Genomic DNA, 20,271 nt, shown 5'->3' on the forward strand with positions numbered 1-20,271 from the left:
CAGGGTTAGACAATTCCTATAAAGAAGAAAAAGATCTTTCAGACTATATAACCTAAACATTCTAATCAAGCGCCCAGAAGTTGAGTGTTCAGTCATAATTAAAAAAAACCCAAAACCTTTGCCGGGTGCCCGCTGGCTCATACCTGTAATCCTAGCTACTCAGGGGGCAGAGATCAGGATTGTGGTTTGAAGCCAGCCTGGCACATAAACTTTGCAAGACCCTATCCTGAAAAAACCCATTACAAAAAAGGGCTGGTGGAGTGGCTCAAGGTGTAGGCCCTGAGTTCAAGCGCTGGTACAGTTATTAAAAAACAAAACACCAAAACCCAAGCAGATGCCTGCCTCAGAGGAAGAAAGGATGTGTGTGATGAAAGGCTGCAGGCAAGCACAATGAAAACAGAAAGGACACATCCCACCCCAGCTTTATGAGTCCCAGAGTTTGTCTTTTCTTGCACCAGATCTTTTGGGGGTTACTTTATTTCTCATGATCCCACCTCTTTATGCTCACACTCTTGTTTTGCCATTTTCAAATTTTCTAGTCACTCTTAAACAAATGTCAGTTCTTATTCTTCCCTTGGAAATAAATTTTTTTCCTCCTATTTACTGATTTTGGTGGCTCAGACTCTTGTGTCCTTGTTTACTCCTTCTGGTTTAGAAATTTAGCCATAAGCAAAAATGCTGCCTCTCTCTTTCACTTTTCCCTACTGTATCTTCAGGGACCTGACCTGAGCCTTTGCTTTCTCACTCATCAATATCTTCCAAAGTAGAGTGCTGTGCCTGGTGCATGCACTCAGGTACCTACCAGCTATGGACCTCTGGAAGTTACTCTCTTCCCCTCAGCTTTCCCATCTGTAAATAGTACCTATTTATTTCATAGTACTATTCTAAGTTTTTGGTAAATTAAAACATGTGAATGCTTAGCACACTTGTAGTGCACAGTATGTTCTTAGTGTTAGCTGTGCTATTCCTTAATGTCATAAACTTAGCACTCATAACTTTGTAGTGCTTTACAGTGAAAAAGATTTTCTTAGCTTAAGAATGGCACAGAAGTGTGGCATTACTGATACAAAATGTATTTTGAAACTTGTTTTTACTTTAGTCATACAGTAACATACACTGTCTGTTATGACAGCATAAAACTTAGCTTTAAACTGATACATTAATATATTTACATATATTTCTGAGTAAAGAAACTCAGCTAAAAAGCCTGGTGCTATAAACTTTATATGCAGCTCCTCACTCTTTATTACAATCCTATGCTGATGTGTTTGACAGGACATAACTACTATTGGTTTGCTAGTTTGTTGCTAAGACAATGACCTGCTTTTGTCTTTTACAGGCCAATATAATATTCTGTACTTTTGACATTCTTTTAAATATAAGCTTAGTGACTAATGTGGCATTTCTGAAATCAGGCAACTTTCATCTTTACTGCTTTTTAAAGGATTAGATCTATGTCTGTTATATTAGACTTGTTTCTGACCTGAATATTTTCTTGATTAACTTCTGTAGTTATTCAAAACATCTCTGTAGTTGTACCACTTGTTAAAAAAGGCTGGTTCTTTCTTGATTGGGTGAGGGTTAGGAAAGGGAACATTCAACCAACACAACCCGGGTTTTCCTCTCCTAACATTTAAAGTCTGTAGTCAGAATTATTTTTCCATATCAGTTTTTTTACTGAAAATCATCTTCCTCAGAGGGAGGAAGGAAGAGTAATATGGACAGGGTGAATTCGATCAAAGTACATTATATGAATGTATGTAACTATCACAATGAGACCCCTTTGAATAATTAATTTATGCTGATAAAAAGTTAAAAGAAATGAAACACGCTATAAAATTGGAAAGAGGACACTTTCAAACCCTGAGTTTTTTTTCTTCTCAATTGTTTCCTAAATGATGAAATAGTGATGCTTACACCTAATTTATATTTTCTATATTCAACATGTGGGCACTAGTCCTGTACACAAGTAAAAAAAGTAAAATTTGCACATTTAATGGCAAGACCATGTTTTCTAACTTAAATTAATAAATGAAGAGTTATATGTAGGAAAACCAGTTATCAGCTTCTATAACCTTGGATACTATACATCTTATGGTATGGTCCAAACTGTCGCTATCCTCATCTACTAATGAATAAAAGTACAGAAAATACGTTTTAAAAAAGTTTCTTTCCTCCTTTCAAGTTCTTTTAATTTAGTCTTCAATGTTGATTACTTTTTCCTCTATTCTATCGTGAATGAGGGTTGATGATTACCTTTTCTAGAATATTCAAGATTCAAAGTTTTTGGGGGGGCTAGTCTATTTCTAAAATAGATTTTCATATCAAGTTTTATGAGACAATGGGGTTATCAATTTGATACTTTGTTCTCACTACATTAAATTTCTAATAAAACACCACTATTGCATTTGGCGGAATGTACTCTCTATAAAGACCCCAAGGCTGCTTTTGCTCAAGATTATTATCTTGTTCAGACACTTCTTTGCTGATCACATACCCCATTATTTCATCAGAACTGAGCTTACTGACTCTGGCTCAACCAGAAGGAACTCTAGAAGCTGCTCTCCTGTAATTTTTGCCAAAAATTGTACAAAAAAAAAGTTTCTGTGGAAGATAACAGGATGTAGGCATTACAACACAACACACATACATACTTCTTTTGCTAGACTGTAGGTTTATCAGCAAATCCCAGGAAGAGAAAGTTTAATAACACTGGACTTATTTCCCACTTTAATTTTTATATATTAGGTGCAAAGATGATTTAAATCCTCATGTCATGTGAATGGTAGACACACTTATGTTTCCTTAAATTCTAGAGATAGTAATAACCTGAAGAATGTGAGGCAGAGCTCAATATGTTGACTCAATGCTGAGACTATGCTGTTAAGTGATTGTTTATATTTCTTTGTTATGGAGCCATGCCTATTCAATTCAAACACAACAGGGAATTTCTTTGGGAGGCCAACAGTCTTACTGTTTTTAGGAACTAGAAAAGATGCCGTGACTATTTACTAAGCAGATCTTAAATGTTTTGAAAATTCTAACAGAAAAAGGACTTCCTAGTTGGATGCAGTGACTTAAGCCTGTAATCTTAGCTATTCAGGAGGTGAAGATCTGTGGATCTCAGTTCCAGGCTTCCACCTCAATCATTGCTGGCTGCCTGCCATTCCAACTATACCGGGAAGCACAAATAGGAGGATTGTGGTCCAGGTCAGCTTGGACATAAAGTAAGACCTGTCTCAAAAATAAACAACACAACAAGGGCTGGTGGAGTGGCTCAAGTGGTACAGCACCTGCCTAGCAAGTGTAAGGCCCTGATTTCAACACTCAAGTACAACACCACAAAACCCTTGCTAGCATTCAATCCATGGCTGTTGTGCCAGAGTGGTAGATCTGCCCTCAAACTAAAATCTGTAACAGATTCTTATGTTTGGGGGTTTATATTCATTATTTCACTTCCTTCAAATAAAGTAAACATGCTTTAACTAGTAGAAACGGCATTACTGAAAAAAGCACCAACAATTATGACCCCATTTTAAGTTGCAAAAGCTATACTACCAAGCTGGGCGCTGGTGACTGGAGCCTGTAATCCCCGCTACTCAGGAGGCAGAGATCAGGAGGATCCCAATTTGAAGCAAATAGTTTGCAAGACCCTATCTTCAAAAAAAAAAAAAAACTTTCACAAAAAAGGGCTAGTGGAGTGGCTCAAAGTGTAGGTCCTGAGTTCAAACCCCAGTATTTGGGGGAAAAAAAAAAAAAAGAAGCTATACTACTTTCCCACTCAAAGCCATAGTCCCCAAGAATATAAAGTCCTGAAATGACTTTGTTGGTATGGGACTATAAGCAAAGTACTCCATTCTTCATATCGTTAACAGTTTTTCAGGTCGAGTTCTGTATCTTGATTGTGGTAGTGATTACACAAAGCTACCTGAGCTAAAACTGCATGGATACACACACACACACCCTATCTTGTAAAACACAGTGAAATTGGAATATGCTCAGTGGAGATATCAATGTCAACTTCTTGGCTTTGACAGCGTTGATACAAACTTCTCTTTATATAAGATGTTATCTTTGGGTACAGTGAGTGAAGGACATACTGGGACTACCCTGTGCATTTTTTTTGGTAATGTCCTGTGAATCTACAATTACTTCAAAATAGTTAAAAAACCCATGTGAAATCAGAATCTTTGTGAAAGAGTTCTATTGAAGGGCTGATTTCCCCTAAAGCATCAGGAAAAAAGGTCCACACCACTGTGGATTACTGTGTGTCTATAAGGACTTTTATGCTACAGATATATGGTAGCAAAGCAGGTATATCCTAGCTTCTTGATTCAATAGCAACTTTGATTTTGTTGGGGTCTGTTTTGTTTTGGCTGAGTACATAGATAATGGGAACCATGTTACTTTTGCTCCCTTTAAGATCAGAAAGGAGAAGTCAAAGACAAATTCCTACTTGCCCTCTGTACTTCTCCCACAAATCAAATTTCTCCTCTAAACTTTCACATTTAACTTTGTACCACAACTCACTTCTATTGTGAGGAAACTTTACCACAACTACAGAGGCCTACCCTTGATTTTAGATCCAGGGGCACACATGTTTTAGATTAGAAGGCATTTTAAATCTTGGCTTTACTTGCTTCTAGTAAGACCAATTCCATGCCTAAACTGTTCCGTGGCTATCAAGAACGCTTGAAAACTGCATTAACTCTTTCAGGCTAGGTGGGTTTTATGTTTTATTTTTGAGGAGTTTGTTAGTAGTAGTATCCTTCCAACAACTCTATCTTCCACACTTGCAAAGTTAACAAAAGCGCCTTCAGAAATTATGGCTAATAAGCCTGTATCTTAGTCTGGGGAGGAAATAAAAATTAAAATCTCCTTTACTCCATTAGTTCTGAAATTTGGCTTTATCTGGTGACCTTTAAAAATTAACAATTCAGGGCTGGGGCCACGGCTGAAGGGGTAAAGCACCTGCTTAGCAAGTGCAAAGCCTTTTTGAATCCCAGTACTGCCATAAATTAAATAAATAAATAAATAAATAAATAAATAAAACAGAACAAGGTAGAGATCCAGTGTGCTGACCATACCTATACTCTCAGCATTCGGGAGGTTTACGCAGGAAGACTTAGAGGCTGGCTTGGGCTACATAGCAAGGCCCTGTTTCAAAAACAGAACAAGACAAAAGAAACAAAATGCCTGGCCCCAACCCTAGATTCTGTTTTGGAATTGAGTTCTAGCCATTTTCGGTAGTTTTAAAAGCTCCCCAGTAAAAGCCCGCTTTAGTGCACAATTCTTCACAAGGTGCTTTTTACACTTCATCACTGTTCCAAACTTGCACATGCACAGGAGTAACATGTATTTGAGCACCTATGGAATCTCAGCAAACCTTTCACTAGTACTAATGGATCCAAGAGCTTAGGTCTCCAATTTTCAATGGTCTCCCTTCCTGGCCTGACAATAGGTGCTGCAAATAATGGTCTTGTGGAGGCCCTACCAACCCACCAGTTTCATATCTGTGAAAGCAAAAATGCTCATGTGATAAACAGTATGTTCTTTTAATAAAAACTTTTAGGACATAAATAAATGAACTAGTTCCTATCAAGAAAAGAGGATGCTTCAGACTTCACTACTTTTTTTTGGGAGGTGGGGCAGAGGGTGTCGGGAATTGAACACATGGAAACCATACGTTCTACCACTAAGCTATATCCTCAGTCCCAATACTATTCTTTAAAAGTGTAAAGAACCAAAAATTACATTTTCCAGGATTATTCACAGTACTATTAAAGAAGAGATAGGATATAAGAAAATAGTTTCATAGCACCTATGGGTTCTGGTGTCATAACTGCAAAGAGAACAGAGAACAGAGAATGACCTAAAAAAAAGAACTTTGTGATTATGGAAGATTACCTTCTCAAAAATGGGGGGTTTTTTTTGGGTAGGGATTGGGGTTTGAACTCAGGGCTTCCCACTTGCAAAGCAGGTGCTCTTTGCTTGGGCCACACCTCTATTCCGCTTTGCTCTGGTTATCTTGGAAATGGGGGTCTCTCAAACTATTTATCCGGGCTGACCTTAAACCAAAATCTTGCCCTCTCAAGTAGCTGGGATTACAGGTGTGAGCCACTGGTGACTGGCCTCAAATGACATTTTAGTTTCTCCACAACTGAAACACAGTGCCTATTAAGATTAAGATTAAGTTATTAAGATTAATCTATTAAGATTAAGTTCTAACTGATGGCTACTACTTTGAACCTATTTTGCCTACCCATATCAATTCCAAACCTAGATTCAAAAGGCAGAATTCTAATGAGTGGAATTCTAAAATACCAGGAAGAGGATTTTTTTGTTACCCCAAACATTGTTAGGACTCTTTCTAAACCACACATACAGATACTTATTAAGACATAAAAGGAGAAATTATTTCCCTTTGGCTCAGGATTTAGATTCTTTTGCTATTTTCTTTTCTCTTTTTATTTTATTCTTGTACATTTACTTACATGTGTATACACTGTTTGTGCACCTCCCTCCACCCCCACCCTTTTGTTATTTTCTCTGGGAGAAGTGGAAAATATGCCATAAGGGGCATTACCAAGGATGCTTAATGCCACATTGATGTAACAGTGAAACATTCACATACACACAAAAAAACCCAATCTGTGATATGCCTATCATGGAATGCACACTTGCATCCAAGACAGTGAGTGTGCAGAATATGTAAAGAACATCACGCATGTAAAAACAATTAAAATTATATTCCTAATATAAAAATATGCACATATGTATGCACACACTGAGGAAAAGGTTTGGAAGCCACTTTCCTAATGGTAATAGTAACACCTTAAAGACTTAAGGTAAACTGGGCGCTGGTGGCTCACGCCTGTAATCCTAGCTACTCAGGAGGCAGAGATCAGGAGGATTGAGGTTAAAAGCCAGCCCGGGCAAATAGTTCCATGAGACCCTATCTAGAAAAACCCTTCACAAAAACAGAGCTGGTGGAGTGGCTCAAGGTGTAGGCCGGCCCTGAGTTCAAGCCCCAGTACAGCACAAAAAAAAAAAAAAAAAAAAGACTTAAGGTATTTGTGCTTAAGGGGGTGGAGGGAGTTTTGTCCATAATCTTTTAACTTTTTTTTTATAATGATAATGCATTAATCTTATGGCTGGAATAAATAAATTTAAAAAACAATAATGTCCCACTTTAAGAAATGAAATATACCAAAAGTATACCCACCTTTGATGGTGACAGGTGCCAATAAAGCAGCTCTAATGACACTCATCCTCTTTCCTCAGTGGAAATAAAGAGCAGCGGAATTTAGAGCAGGATATTCTGGTCAAATTCACATTCAGATATAGCCACTCAGCTGCTCCACTTAACCAAAGGGGCAATCTGTCTTCTTTCTCTGGCATAGGTAGTGCTCACTACTGGAGTACACTCAAGGGGCTTACCTGTATCTTGGAAATGGAGGCGCTAGAAGGATGCCTGGGGGGTGAGGGGGTGGAAGCAATATCATGCTTCACGTGAAAGCAAGCAATGGACAAAATTAACCCACTGCAAATTCAGCACGAGTGTATTACATACACATTGCTATCTGGCTCAATGAGAACAACTGCTTTCCCAAAATGTAAGAAAAAAGGTGGTCAAATATTTACATAAGTATCTCTGTAATTTAACCTGTTTCCTTTCTCACAAATATCTTCAGTGCATTGTCTTTCAGAATTGTCCCCATCCATTAGGGTATACAATTCGTCCTCTAGGTAATATGCAGCCCCAGATCTGATTTGTTTTGCTATATTATGTTGTCTCCACAGTGTTTTGAAAAGGCTATCTCACACAGAAATCCAGACTGCCAATCACTTATTTATTTATTTTGCAGTACTGGGGTTTGAATTCAGGCCCTCATATTTGCTAGGCAGGTGCTTGAGCCATACACCCAGGCCTTTTAGCTTTTAGATTCTCATAAAGGGTCTTGCTTTTGCCTGGGAGATCTGGGACTGCAATCCTTTTACCTATGCCTCCAGCATGGCTGGAATTATAGGTGTGAACCACCACATCCAGTCCCCAATTATCTCTATCTGTTAACACTGAGTGTGTACATTTACTGATGACAATACTGGCTGGGGAACTGTCCCATTAAGATACAGCAAGCATTTTGCATCAACCCAATCCCCACCATGCCCTACTGTCTCCCCAACAAAGGCTGAGTCAATTGCCGTGAATCACTCTGCTTTGGCTGTTGTTTTTCCTCATAGTAGAACTAAGAAGAAATTAATACTTGTGTATTTACCAAAGTGAGAAAATTAAAGTTAGTGCCAAATGTTTCAAGACAAATGGAAGGACATTTTCCATGAGAGAATAGTCCTACAGGTCTGTTTTGCAAATAAATTATGTTTCTGTTGAAAGAATATAACTTATCATTATGAAATTACTGATCAATTCTCTCATTTACAGTATCTTCCTATCTTTTGAGAACATTTGAATTTGCAGTGCCTGGTTTACATACATATGGATACACCACCAGCTGGAAGATACAAAGGCAGTGAAAAGGCAAACCCAAAAGTTGCTTTTGTAAATTACAAATGTATTGACCTACATGAATTAATTTTATATTTAAAATTCACCAGGTACCAATTCTAAATGTTTGTTGAGCACCAACTATGTACAATAAATATTGCATATTAGTGTTACAAGAATGGAAGAGGAGTAAAACACAGTTCTTACCTTCTAGGAGCTTGCATTTAGGCTTGGGAATGGATGTGAAAGAAAAGAAATATAGGTACCTAAATTACCCTATTAGAAAGGCAAATTAAGGAAAATGGTGGGACAAATAAAGCAAAGCCAGGAGAGCCTTGTCCCTGAAGATTAGGATCGCTTCAGGGACAAGGTAGCATGTGAGCTGGGCCTTCAGATAATTGTAATTTCTAAAAGACAAGAAAAGGAAGGCAGACACTGAAAAGAGTGGCTCAAGCAGCAGAGTGCCTGTGTAGTAAGCATGAGGCTCTGAATTCAAACCCCAGTACCACCAAAAAAATTAAAAAAAAAGAAGGCAGAAAACACTGGAAACTGTAGGACAGAGTCAGAGAAGATAGATCACACAGTGTGCCTGCAGTTAAAAAGTGTATAAAGTAAGAGAAAGCTAGAGAAGTGCTTGGGATCGGGTTACTAGCAGACTTCAGTGCCAAGTTGATGAGTTTGTCCTTAATAAGGTAATGGCAAACTACCAAGGGAAGTAGATGAGATGCTTGTTACTGGAGCTAAAGGTTACTTACATAAGAAATGACAAAAGAAAAGCTATCTTTAGAGCAAGACACAAGTGATTTTCTCTACTCTGTGGAGAAAACTCCATCATTCTTGCACCATAATTAAATTCAATATTCATGTTCATTTTTAAGCTTCTGTGAGTAAAAAGAAGCAGTAAGTGTTTAAGGGAGACCCTAGGTGTACAGCTAGCCTAGACTTGGGAGTTTCAGGAAGATGGTTTCAGAGGTAATTACATTGTTCTGATTCAGCTCAGAATGGATTTTCAGGTCCACAGTGTTTAGTAAACACACACAAGAGCACACAACCTACAATACTGGAAAATTCACCATTCTAGAATCAATGAAGATCCTCATAAAGAGATGTTGTAGAGGTAAGGTGGCTATGACCCCGGAATCCCAAACTACAGCCTTTAAGTAACTGAGAATCTGAGCAAGTCTCTTTCCCTCCTTTCATGTCAGAATCCTAATCTGTAAAAAGAGGGGATGTAACCAGAATAAACTCTAAGGTCTTTCTAATCTACTAAGTGTCAAGTGTTTCAAAGTGGCAGTCCTCCCATCAGATGCGGTCACAGGCTCTGTGGGCCAAAGCACTTACAATCTCATCTCCCCTAATTAAAAAACAAAAGTTCCAGCTGCTGAACTACTGGAAGTTCTCACACAAAAAAAATCTGGATTCCTCAGTTTTCTTGAAAACCTAGAAAATCTGGCAAACCAGTCACATTCCTCCACAGCTACAATCTGGCTATGAAGGTGCTGCCCACTGAAACAGGACCTATCTTGTGCTTCAGTATGCCAGTTTCCACCCTCTGCCTCACTTGTCTCCTGCTCAGTGATGAATTAGTTTGTGACCCTTGCCATATGCAAGGGAAATATTTGCTGAAATTACTCACTCTATGGATATACAAGTCATGCACTGAGCTAGGTATTGTAAAACGAATAACCACAGGGAATACTCATTCTATTTTAAGGAATGAGGTATTACCCGATTTTAGAATTGCAAATAAAAGTCAGTTAATAGGTTTGAATTTGTTGTGATCTTTGTGAAAGTTCTGGTGACCACATAAAGGGACCCAAACTACTCTGCTGACTCTCAAGACGCTTTGAGGAAGGTAGGGAAGGCACTGCTGACCCCTTTTGAGGACCCCCATCTTCCTCACAGAGCTCTGAGGGCTCTAAGTTTAAAAGAAAGAAGGATTAGATTTATCTAGTCAAGAAATAGGAACTCACTGGCTAGCAAAGTGGCTCAAGTGATAGAGTGCCTGCAAAGCAAGTGGGAAATCCTGAGTTCACCAACCCCCTAACCCCTACCACAAAAAAAAAAAAAAAAATGAACTCACGGTCAGAAATAATAGATCTTTGAGTTGAGTTGTATTTTAAATTATGGTAGAAGAGATTATTTCAGTTCTTCAAATATGATAAAACTTGATTTTTTGATCTATAACCTATTGTCAAAAACAAGAATATGAGTATTTGACAGAAAGTTCAGGTTTCTTAAGTGGAAGACTCAAAGTCAAGCTCTACCTTACACTGTAAACCATTAAATTCACAAGCTCCTTGTGGAATCAGAGGAGGCAGAGGGCAGGTCCATCACTCCAGTTGCTAGCTCCAGTCTCAAGGATGCTCTTGACTGTGGTCAAATGTGAAAGCAATGGTTAAGAGAACTGAAATCAGATCAGTCCCTGAGGTACAGACACATATAAAATATTCAGCTTCCAAGGACAGCAGCCTAAGGTCTTAACTCTGTGATACGTGAATCAAGGAACCATTAGTGTCTCCAGCCATTCTTGTCCTCTATGATACGCCGTGGTTCTTAGCTTTGTCAGAATTCCGATCATGAAGGATTTTTCAGGAAACAAGATATGCCTTTTTTATCTCATTACTATCATGCTCCCTTGATAGAAGTTTACCACTGTGCTGTGCTGGCTCTTGAGTGCTTATTGCCTTCTGAGGATGTCTATGTAAAGGATTCCATCAAAACTGTTCCTTCAATGCTAGAAATAAGGCAGTTGTAGGAAGTGGCACTGATTGAGTATATATGAAATTCACAATTTGTAACAGCAAAAGAGCATGAATACCTACTAATAGAGATCTGGTAAATTAAATTTTGGTAAAGACATAAAATATTCTACAGCTACAAAAAAGAATGGGATGGAATGCTAGTCAGCAATAAAAAGGAACAAACTACTGATACACATAACAATTTGAATTAATCTCAAGGAAACACCAAGTGAAAAAAGCTAAAACACCAATCTCAAAAAGGTTATACAGTATATTTCATATGTGTAACATTCTCTAAGTGACAAAATTATAGCTGGGTGTCAGTGGGTCACGCCTGTAAATCCTAGCTACTCAGGGGGCAGAGATCAGGAGGATTGAGGTTCGAAGTCAGCAGCCCAGGCAAATAGTTCGTGAGACCCTATCTCGAAAATACCTAACACAAAAAGGGCTGGTGGAGTGGCTCTAAGTGTAGGCCCTGAGTTCAAGCCCCAGTACCACACATACACACACAAAAAGATTTGACAAAATTATAGAACAGATTAATAGTTGCCAAAGGTTAGAGGTGGGGGAGGAAGGAAAAGAGTAGGGATGGTTACATAACTTATACATATTATACCCATAACATACTTTCTATGCCATGAAAAGAACAGAATAGCTTCAGTAAACCTCCTTATAATAAGAAGAGGTACCTTTGGAAAACATAGAGAATAGGAATATTTTATGTATGATTTTAATGATCACTAAGACATACTGCTAAGGAAAGCAAGGTAGTGAATACACAGCTAAAATTTTTAGTCAATCCAATTTGAAACTTAATAGTTCTCCAGATGAGAGAGCATCTACTTTAGTTTGCTCAATGAATGATCAAAACTCTCATTAGGGAAATACATTCAACTAGAAAACTTAGATTTTCCCTTTGCTAATGAATTTTTTCTGAATATCCACTGATATCTGAATTAAATTCAAACTTCTAGAAAACTGTATGAGTTAGAAATAACAAGGGCTGAAGATAAAATTCATGCCTAGAGGACACGAGACCTTGAATTTGATACTCAGCACTTCAGGAGAGTAAAAACCAAAAAAAACCAAAAACCAGTATCACATGTCAAAAAACATGCAATTGTGTACTACTGATGGCTTCTGATTTCTATAATCAGTCACTAAAATATTTCAAACATGTGAAATTAATCCTAAATAAATGATCCTCAGATAGAAAATTTCTCTATCTACCAAGTTCCTTGCACAAGAAGTTCATGAATTGAATCACTTAAGTAAGAAATCTGAGAGTTAGTTTAAAAAATCTGAAACATTCTCCAATATCAGACTATTTTGTATTAAGACACAAGATACTACAAACAGTTAAGATAAAACAAATATGATTGAAATGAAAACTTAAAAACATATCAAATAGCTTTCTGAAACAAGAAAAATGCTAACAAAACTGAAATGAAATGCTAGCTAGCAAATAAATGGAATTCAAGTTTGGCCCTCTGTATCATTATACATCTCTTAACTTAAAATATTTGCCTTACTGAGATTTTTTTCTATTCACACAAAATTTTTCCAGGCATCCTTTGACTTTCCATTCTGTTCTGTAAGTACAAGAAGTAATGTAAGTTCAAGAAATATCTTTTTTTTTTTTTTGCAGTACTGAGGTTTGAACTCCAGGACCTACACCTTAAGCCACTTCACCAGTCCTTTTATTGTGATGTTTTTTTTTTGAGATAGGGTCTCACTATTTGCCCAAGCTGGCTTCGAACCATGATCCTCCTGATCTCTGCTTCCTGAATAGGTAGGATTATAGGTATGAGCCACTGGCAGGAAATTTCTTAACAGTCTCACATTGTCCTAGCAAAATTAAATATCAATTCACTGTCCTCATTGCTTTCTTTTTGGTACTTCATCTTTTTACATTAATCTCTTTGAGTGATGTCATTTATTATACCAATTTCCAAAAGCAGGCAGCATTATGACTATCTCCTAAGGTCATGTTAATCTTTATTTTCTGAATACTGGCAGAGGCCATTTTTGACTCTGTTGACTTTACCCCTTCCCTCTTGGTTGACAGCACACAGACGCAAAGCTCTGGCTCCAAGGCCCATGATTCATAAGTGAACACCACTTATTTCATTGGCTATAAAAATGAATGCTATAAAAAGGTTAAGGATGACTAAAGTAAAGCATCATCTTCTACTAGAACCACAGGCCTCCATATCTTCTGAACTAGAGAACATATTCTGGAAGTTTTTGTTTTTACTAAACAGTAAGTCTTTGAATGAATATAATTGTATTTGTCTAGCTTCATAAAAATTTTAGCAGGATAAAACAATTAACACAAAGCTGGCTTAATAAAGGAGGTTAAAAAAGATCAGTAGATAGAAATGTATTGTAGGCCAATAAACAATAAAAAGCTTATTAAATACTACGAACAGCAGAAGTTATTTAATGAAGCAAATTATACACATTCAATATTGACTTGTTAATGAACTTAAAAGTCTTTTAGGCTTAAACATTCAGAATTTCAGGAAAGATAAAAGTACAGAAAGTTGTCAGGATTTCCACCAAATTAAAGTCTTCAGTACTATGATATCAAGTTGGTGAACCCAAAGTGATACTATTTGACTGCGAGTAGATGTTAGTTCTAGTCACAGTTTTTAATGTAGGCCATAAAACTAAAGGATTTTCACTGTGGCTCAAAAGAAAACACTTCAAAATATCGAGGTCTTCAGCGAACACATTTCCAAATTTCTGAGCTGGCTCACAAAGTGGAAATAGTATTTGAGGAAGAAGGTTCTTCTCGATTTTCTTTTATGCTAGAAGATGGCTTTTTTTCTTTGTAGAATGAAAAAAGGAAAAGAACCCTCTTTCTGTGTTTAAAGAGGAATGGTATTTGGGTTTTAGTTCTGTGTGATCCTGGGCTCCACCTGGCATTACCCACAAGAAAGGAAATTCTGTGAAGGCCATGCTTTCCAATAGTGAGCAGTCTGGTAAGAACCTGGAAGCTTGACAGGCTTAAAGGCTGCATGCCAGAGGGCCCTCCATCACCATACTCCTTTCCTGTGATCTTGATTTAAAAATTGACAACTCAACTTCAAAGTAAAGCAATAAACTTGAGCTCCATGGAGCACATCAGTTCTGCTCATCAGGATTCAAAGCCAGATAAAGAAAAAACAAAAATAAGAAAAAACATAACATATCATAAAGAGGAAGAAAAGGGAGAACACAGAGAGGAAACCCCCCTAAAAAAGTTAAAAAAATAAAACGTTACAGAGCAGACATGTTCCAGGGAGCTGCTGAATATTTGAACTTTGTCTCTTATTAGTCTTCAAGACACAAAGATAGAAAAAGATATTAGCTATAAAACAAAAATGAGTATTTTGAACATTACTGAACCTTATGTTTTTACAAGTGCTACAGAACCATTACACTACGTAACATTCAATGGGAAAGATGTTTGGGAATGTTCACCAAGCATGTAATCAGGACACACCATATGTAAAAAGCAATAAAAATAAAATTAAGAAAATAAGAGAAAAGGGCCTATATGTATAGCCCATGAATCTCATTGGCTTTATCATGAAAGTTTATTGTTTTTAATCCTAGTACAATTAGCTACCAGTTACATACAGTAAAAAACAAAAACAGCCACAAAGCAATGATGATAAAGATAGTCCGTGATATTGTACAGTGGAGGAAATATTCTCTGTTGGAATCCTCCAGTGGACCCCCACCTGGCTTCAGCATTTAAGCTATCCCTCCCTTCCCAAAATAGTTAAAAAAGAAAAATTAATATCTTGCTTGGGTACAGCAAGAGTCTAAAACCTCTTGGGGACACTGGAGAGCTTTAAAAACCGAAAGCAGTAGAAACAAAATAAAAACTGAAATGTGGAAGCAAGGTGACACACAAAGAAGCTCCATGAGGCCTTGGTTTCAGATCACCTCAAAGCGAACCACCTGGAAAGAAAAGAAAAGGCTGTCACGTCAGGAAAGAACAGGCAGAAAGCTCAGCAGATCTCAGTATCCTCACATGACTCCACCCTTCCCAAATCCACAGAAACCAATATTTTCTCAAGTCTTATAGTTTTATAAATGAGCTGGGTTACAGAAAACATCTTTCTTTTCTAATATACTATAAAATGTTAGCAACAAGCAAATACTTACTTGTTCAGAACTAGGAAATAAGAATATTTTTAGCAAAGCATGCTGTCTTCTTTATTTTAAACTCTCTGAAGAAACCACATAGTAAGCTACTTTCATGCCCTGGGTATCCTTACCTTACAGGAATAATGACTCCATTCAAAAACTAAGTCTCATATATATTTGGTTCGATTGAGAGCTTTTTCAGCCAGGTGACCACTTTCATCTGTGATCTTCTCCCAATCAGTCTGTCCGACCACAAAACCTATGGCCCTTTTCCTATCTGCGTCCTTCTTTTCTTCCAGGTCTGCCCATCTCACCTAAAGAAAAGACAACATTAGGCTGTATGGAAAAAAAAGAAATATACAAAGGTCCCTTTCTTCTTTGGATAGTTTAGGGGACAGAGTAACACATTTGAAGCTAGAAGTTTTAAAAAAAAAAATTAAAAATTAACCCAAGAGAACTTAGAGAAAGCCATATATCTTAAGTCACAGAGAAAAACTGTGGTCAAACACCAAGTCCTAACCATTACAGTTCCTGAGCACTTTTCAGCTCAGTCCTATCTTCTCTACCTCCTCTTCATTTCATTTTAACTCACAGACCTCATTAAAAAAAAAAAATTCTCTACCTAGTTGTTCTGTCTCAACTCACTATCTTCAATCCATTCTGCTAAAATACATCTGCTTCAAACTCTTCCCCTATCTATTAGGTAAAGCCCCACTTGATCTGTCCCGTCGGTTCTGTGGCCATCTCAGGCCAGTGCCTATGGCATTTTATGCAAACAACACAGACTCTCACAGCACATCAGGCCATTTCACACCTCTGTAACTTTACATGTTCTAGTTTCTCTTCTGAAAATAATCACAGTAGAATGGACTACAGGTGTGACTCAAGTGATAGAGCACCTGCTTTTCAAGTGCAAAGCCCTGAGTTCAAATCCCAGACCCACATAGGATCTGGTGATTGCTCTAAGGTACATTGATCTTCCCTTTCACCCTATGCAAGGCTAGGTTTCTCCTAATGGCAACCATCTAACCAAACAGAAGATATGTAGTGATAGTAATGGGGTAATGAGGGGAAAACTGGTAGCACTTGATTTGGGACACTGGGACACTTGACTCTTCATAATGTAGATTTTTCAGATCTCTAGTTACACTCCCTCAAGCTACAGAGACAAGAGTGAGCTTATGGACTGTCTGCGTATTTGAAAGAGCTTTGAAATCTGGATTCTTTGGAATGATATCCACTGTACCTTGGGAGTGGCTCAAGTGGTAGAGCACCTGAGTAGTGAGGCCCTGAGTTCAAACCCCAGTATCACACACACACACACAAAACACATAAAATTACAAAATTTAGATGTCATGAGGAAAACTTTTATGTACTTCAGTTAGCAAAAAGTTCTCCAATAGGATACCAGAATCAAAATCCATAACAGGAAAAAAATGAGGCATGAGGCATGGCTCAAGTGGTAGAATGACTGCCTAGCAAGCACAAAGCCCCAAGTCCAAACCCCAGTACCAATCAATCAATCAATCATTTATTTTATTATTTAAATTATAAAAAAAAGACATCCACTGTAACAAGTTTTGTCATTATCATCTTAAAATATTTTTTAATATTTAAGCACTAAGAAAATTCATAGAAAAGAAATACCAAGAACTCATGCATTAAGATAAAGAAAGGATACATAACAACCTCATTCTTAAAGAAATGCTAGATAAGTTTTTTTTTTTTTAACTTATTATACTGTCAAAAGTTATTAACAGAACTATGGATATAAATATGGAAAAACAGGCATTTATTTGCATGTGGGTAAACAAACAGGTGAAACCTTTTTGGAAAATAATCTTCATACTATCTTATATGATAAATCATATTCTATGACCTTGAAGCTTTAGTGCTAAAAATTCACCCTAGGACTATATTTACAAAAAGATGCCAAGACATGAGCTGGAGGAAGTAGTGCACATCTGCAGTCTCAGGAAAAGACAAAAAAAAAAAGCCAGGTGGGATTGCTCAATTTGGTAATCCCAGCTACTTGGTAGGTAGAGATCAACAAGATCATGGTTCAAGGACAGTCTGGATGAAAAGTTAGCACAACCCATTTTAACCAATAAAGCTAGGTGTGGTGATGTGTCCCTGTCATCCCAGCTACATGGGAGGAATAAACAGGAGGATCTAGGTCCAGGCAAGCCAGAGTAAAGATGTGAGACTCTTATTTGAAAAATAACTAAAAAAAGGCAATTGCCTAGCCAAAGCAAGGCCCTGAGTTCAAACCCCACTACCACCAAAAAAAAAGTCAAAATATGTACCATGACTTTCACCATAGTATTTGTATTAGCAATAAAATGGAAACAGAACTGGCATCCATCAATAGGGGCTGGGTAAATAACTGATTGTACAAGCTAACAATGGCCCATTAGGTAGCCCTGTAAAAGGAATGGTATTTACAAAGATAAAGATGGATTAGCTGAAAAAGGCTTGTGCAGAACAGTAATATAATATGATCCCTTTGTTTTGTTATTTTGGTTTAAAAGATATACATATCTATCACTTTTACTGAATTCTGTATCTATGTGGAAGACTCATTCCATGGTCTGTCTTGTCTTCATTTCTCTGCTCCCTTTCAAAGAAAAACTTCTTCCAAAAAAAGTTGTCTACATTTGCTATTCTGTACTTCATTTCCTATTCATTCCTCAATCTGCTTCAAACTGGACTCTGTCTCTCATCTCTCTAAGAAAACTACAAATAAAGCAGCCTTCATGTTGCCAAATCTAATGGCCAATTTTCTGTTCCCAATTTACTTGTCTTCTTTGCATCATTTAAAAATTGACTGTTCTGGTGGATTGGCTCAAATGGTAGAGCATCTGCCCAACAAGTGTGAGGTCCTGAGTTCAGACCCCAGTACCGCCAAAAAAAAAAAAAAAAAGTGTTATTTTCTTCTTGAAAAACCTCAATTTACACTTCTAAGACATCTCTATCTATACTTCTAAATTTTGGAATCCTCAGCCCTACTTTCTTTTCTATCTATATTTTCTCCTTGGGAAAGATCATTTGGTCTCATGGTTTCTCAAATTTATTATCTGTCTATATGGCCATGAATTTCATACTTGTAAATCCAATAGTCAGTTTAAATTCTAATTTAATTACTCCCCCTCTCGCTTGGCAAATAACACACATAGCAGAGTGCTCATGGCCCAAACCCCAGGAGTCACTCTTGATGCCACCTACCCTTGGACCCTCCATGTATATAACCCATTAAGAAGTTCCATGGATTTTCTTCAAAACCCCACTATGTACCTGACTTTCTTGCTCCATGACAAAATGACACAAATAGCTACTCCCAATTCCTTTAAAGTTGACAACATGCTAGCCATGTGTGGTTCTGTTCTCCATTTTTAACTTACTTACACCTTTTGATATGAAATTTTTAAGGTCTGATTCTTTTTTTGAACATACCACACCTTCTAGAAGGTCTTCAGCAGCCCTCCTAAATTGCTCCAAAAACAGTATTTATATGATTATCTGCCTATATCTTTCTAAAACCAGATAGTTAAATGGGCCCTTCCTTCATCTGTTGTCAATTATTGACAAGGCGTCTTACCCTCTTCTTCCCAGGCTCAGAAGCGCGCGTTTCATAATCATCAGGGAGCTGAAGGTAATCCTCCATTCTGCTGGCAATCGCCTCCCAGTCACGTTTCCTTTTGGTACCAGTCCTCAAGCCATCCAACTTGTCTGAGGGACAAGCACAGAGCCACAGCATTAAGGAGAGTGTGAATGTGCACACACACACACACACAAAGGAAAAGGAAGGCTGGGATACTCTCAGAGGGCATTTGTGAGTGCAGCATCACTTGCAGATCCAAACTATCCTCTTGGCTGAGATATCAAGACCTGCGCAATTTTCAGTCTGTCTGGTGTTCTTATTTGCAGCTATTACATTATTACCATGTTGGTTTAAGTAACAAATATAGCCAAGGCAAGAAAAGACAGACACTTGTCTCCTGGCCTCCTTGCCACCCACCCTCACAAAATCACACTTTAGTTCTTGTGTTCTGAAGGAAAACAAAAAACTGAAGACAATTACTTTCATTCTTTTATCCTTTCATACAATATTAATACAACTCATTTGATTGTAATCATATGAAGATTGTGTCATATGAAGAGCAGGTAATAAAAAGAACTTAATGAGCCAAAGCTAATGTTTAAGATGTTTTAGATAATAGTTTCTTGGGAGTTTGGTATTCACCATGAATTAATGTTTATGAATAAGATGACTAGATGAGACTGCCACTTTCTTTGGAAATACCATGAAGTACTGAGGCAAAGTAACCAGATTTGATATTTCTTTCTGAACCAAGAGTTTGAGAGAACTTGGCCTCCTCCCAAGGGCTGACAGCTATAATCAATTAAATGAAAAGGGACTGCACGTTCAGAAATTATGGGACATGAGGGTACGTGTCTTAAAGAAGAACACACAATGAAAATGTGTTGTCTTTTTTATTGGTGTTAATATTGATTTTGAATACAGATGTGGAATATTATGAGTTATAAACATTTTTAATGAAGCACTGAAATTTTGAGCCACCTGAAGTTATAGAAACACACTATTATTAAAATAGACCAACAAAGGAAAGCCTAAAAATTCAGAAACACACAATAATCACACTTCATTGAACTCCATAAAGGGTATAGAGTGTATATAATAGAAATCTTAAGGCACCAAGTTGGGGAGAACTTGATATGGAAAGGAAAGTGCAATGGAACCAGTGGCAAGAAGGAGGGTGAATTTATGCTTCAAATATACATATTTCACACACAACTAACTGTACAAGCTTTAAAAACCAGGAAGATTTGGCGTAAGTGGCAAAGTTTTTAGTTCTC

At 37.4% G+C, this 20,271-nt stretch overlaps 1 protein-coding gene across 4 annotated transcripts in view; it reads right to left on the bottom strand.

Annotated features, from left to right (window-relative positions):
* Positions 1–14,815: 14,815 nt before the first annotated feature.
* Positions 14,816–20,271, bottom strand: part of Ylpm1 (YLP motif containing 1) — a 72,695-nt gene continuing 67,239 nt past the window's right edge. For 3 of the 4 annotated variants that reach the window (XM_074067533.1, XM_020175622.2, XM_020175621.2), the window contains 3 exons: positions 18,992–19,122; positions 15,525–15,707; positions 14,816–15,204 (listed from right to left, as the gene is read on the bottom strand). In XM_074067533.1, coding sequence (XP_073923634.1) covers positions 15,561–15,707; positions 18,992–19,122 — 278 coding nt within the window. In that variant the 3' untranslated portion in view covers positions 14,816–15,204; positions 15,525–15,560. Of the gene's footprint in view, positions 15,205–15,524; positions 15,708–18,991; positions 19,123–20,271 lie in introns of those variants that run through there. The other variant, XR_012446094.1, reaches the window with a different exon arrangement.

Source organism: Castor canadensis, chromosome 3 (assembly GCF_047511655.1).
Source record: "Castor canadensis chromosome 3, mCasCan1.hap1v2, whole genome shotgun sequence".
NCBI classification, from domain to species: Eukaryota; Metazoa; Chordata; class Mammalia; order Rodentia; family Castoridae; genus Castor; species Castor canadensis.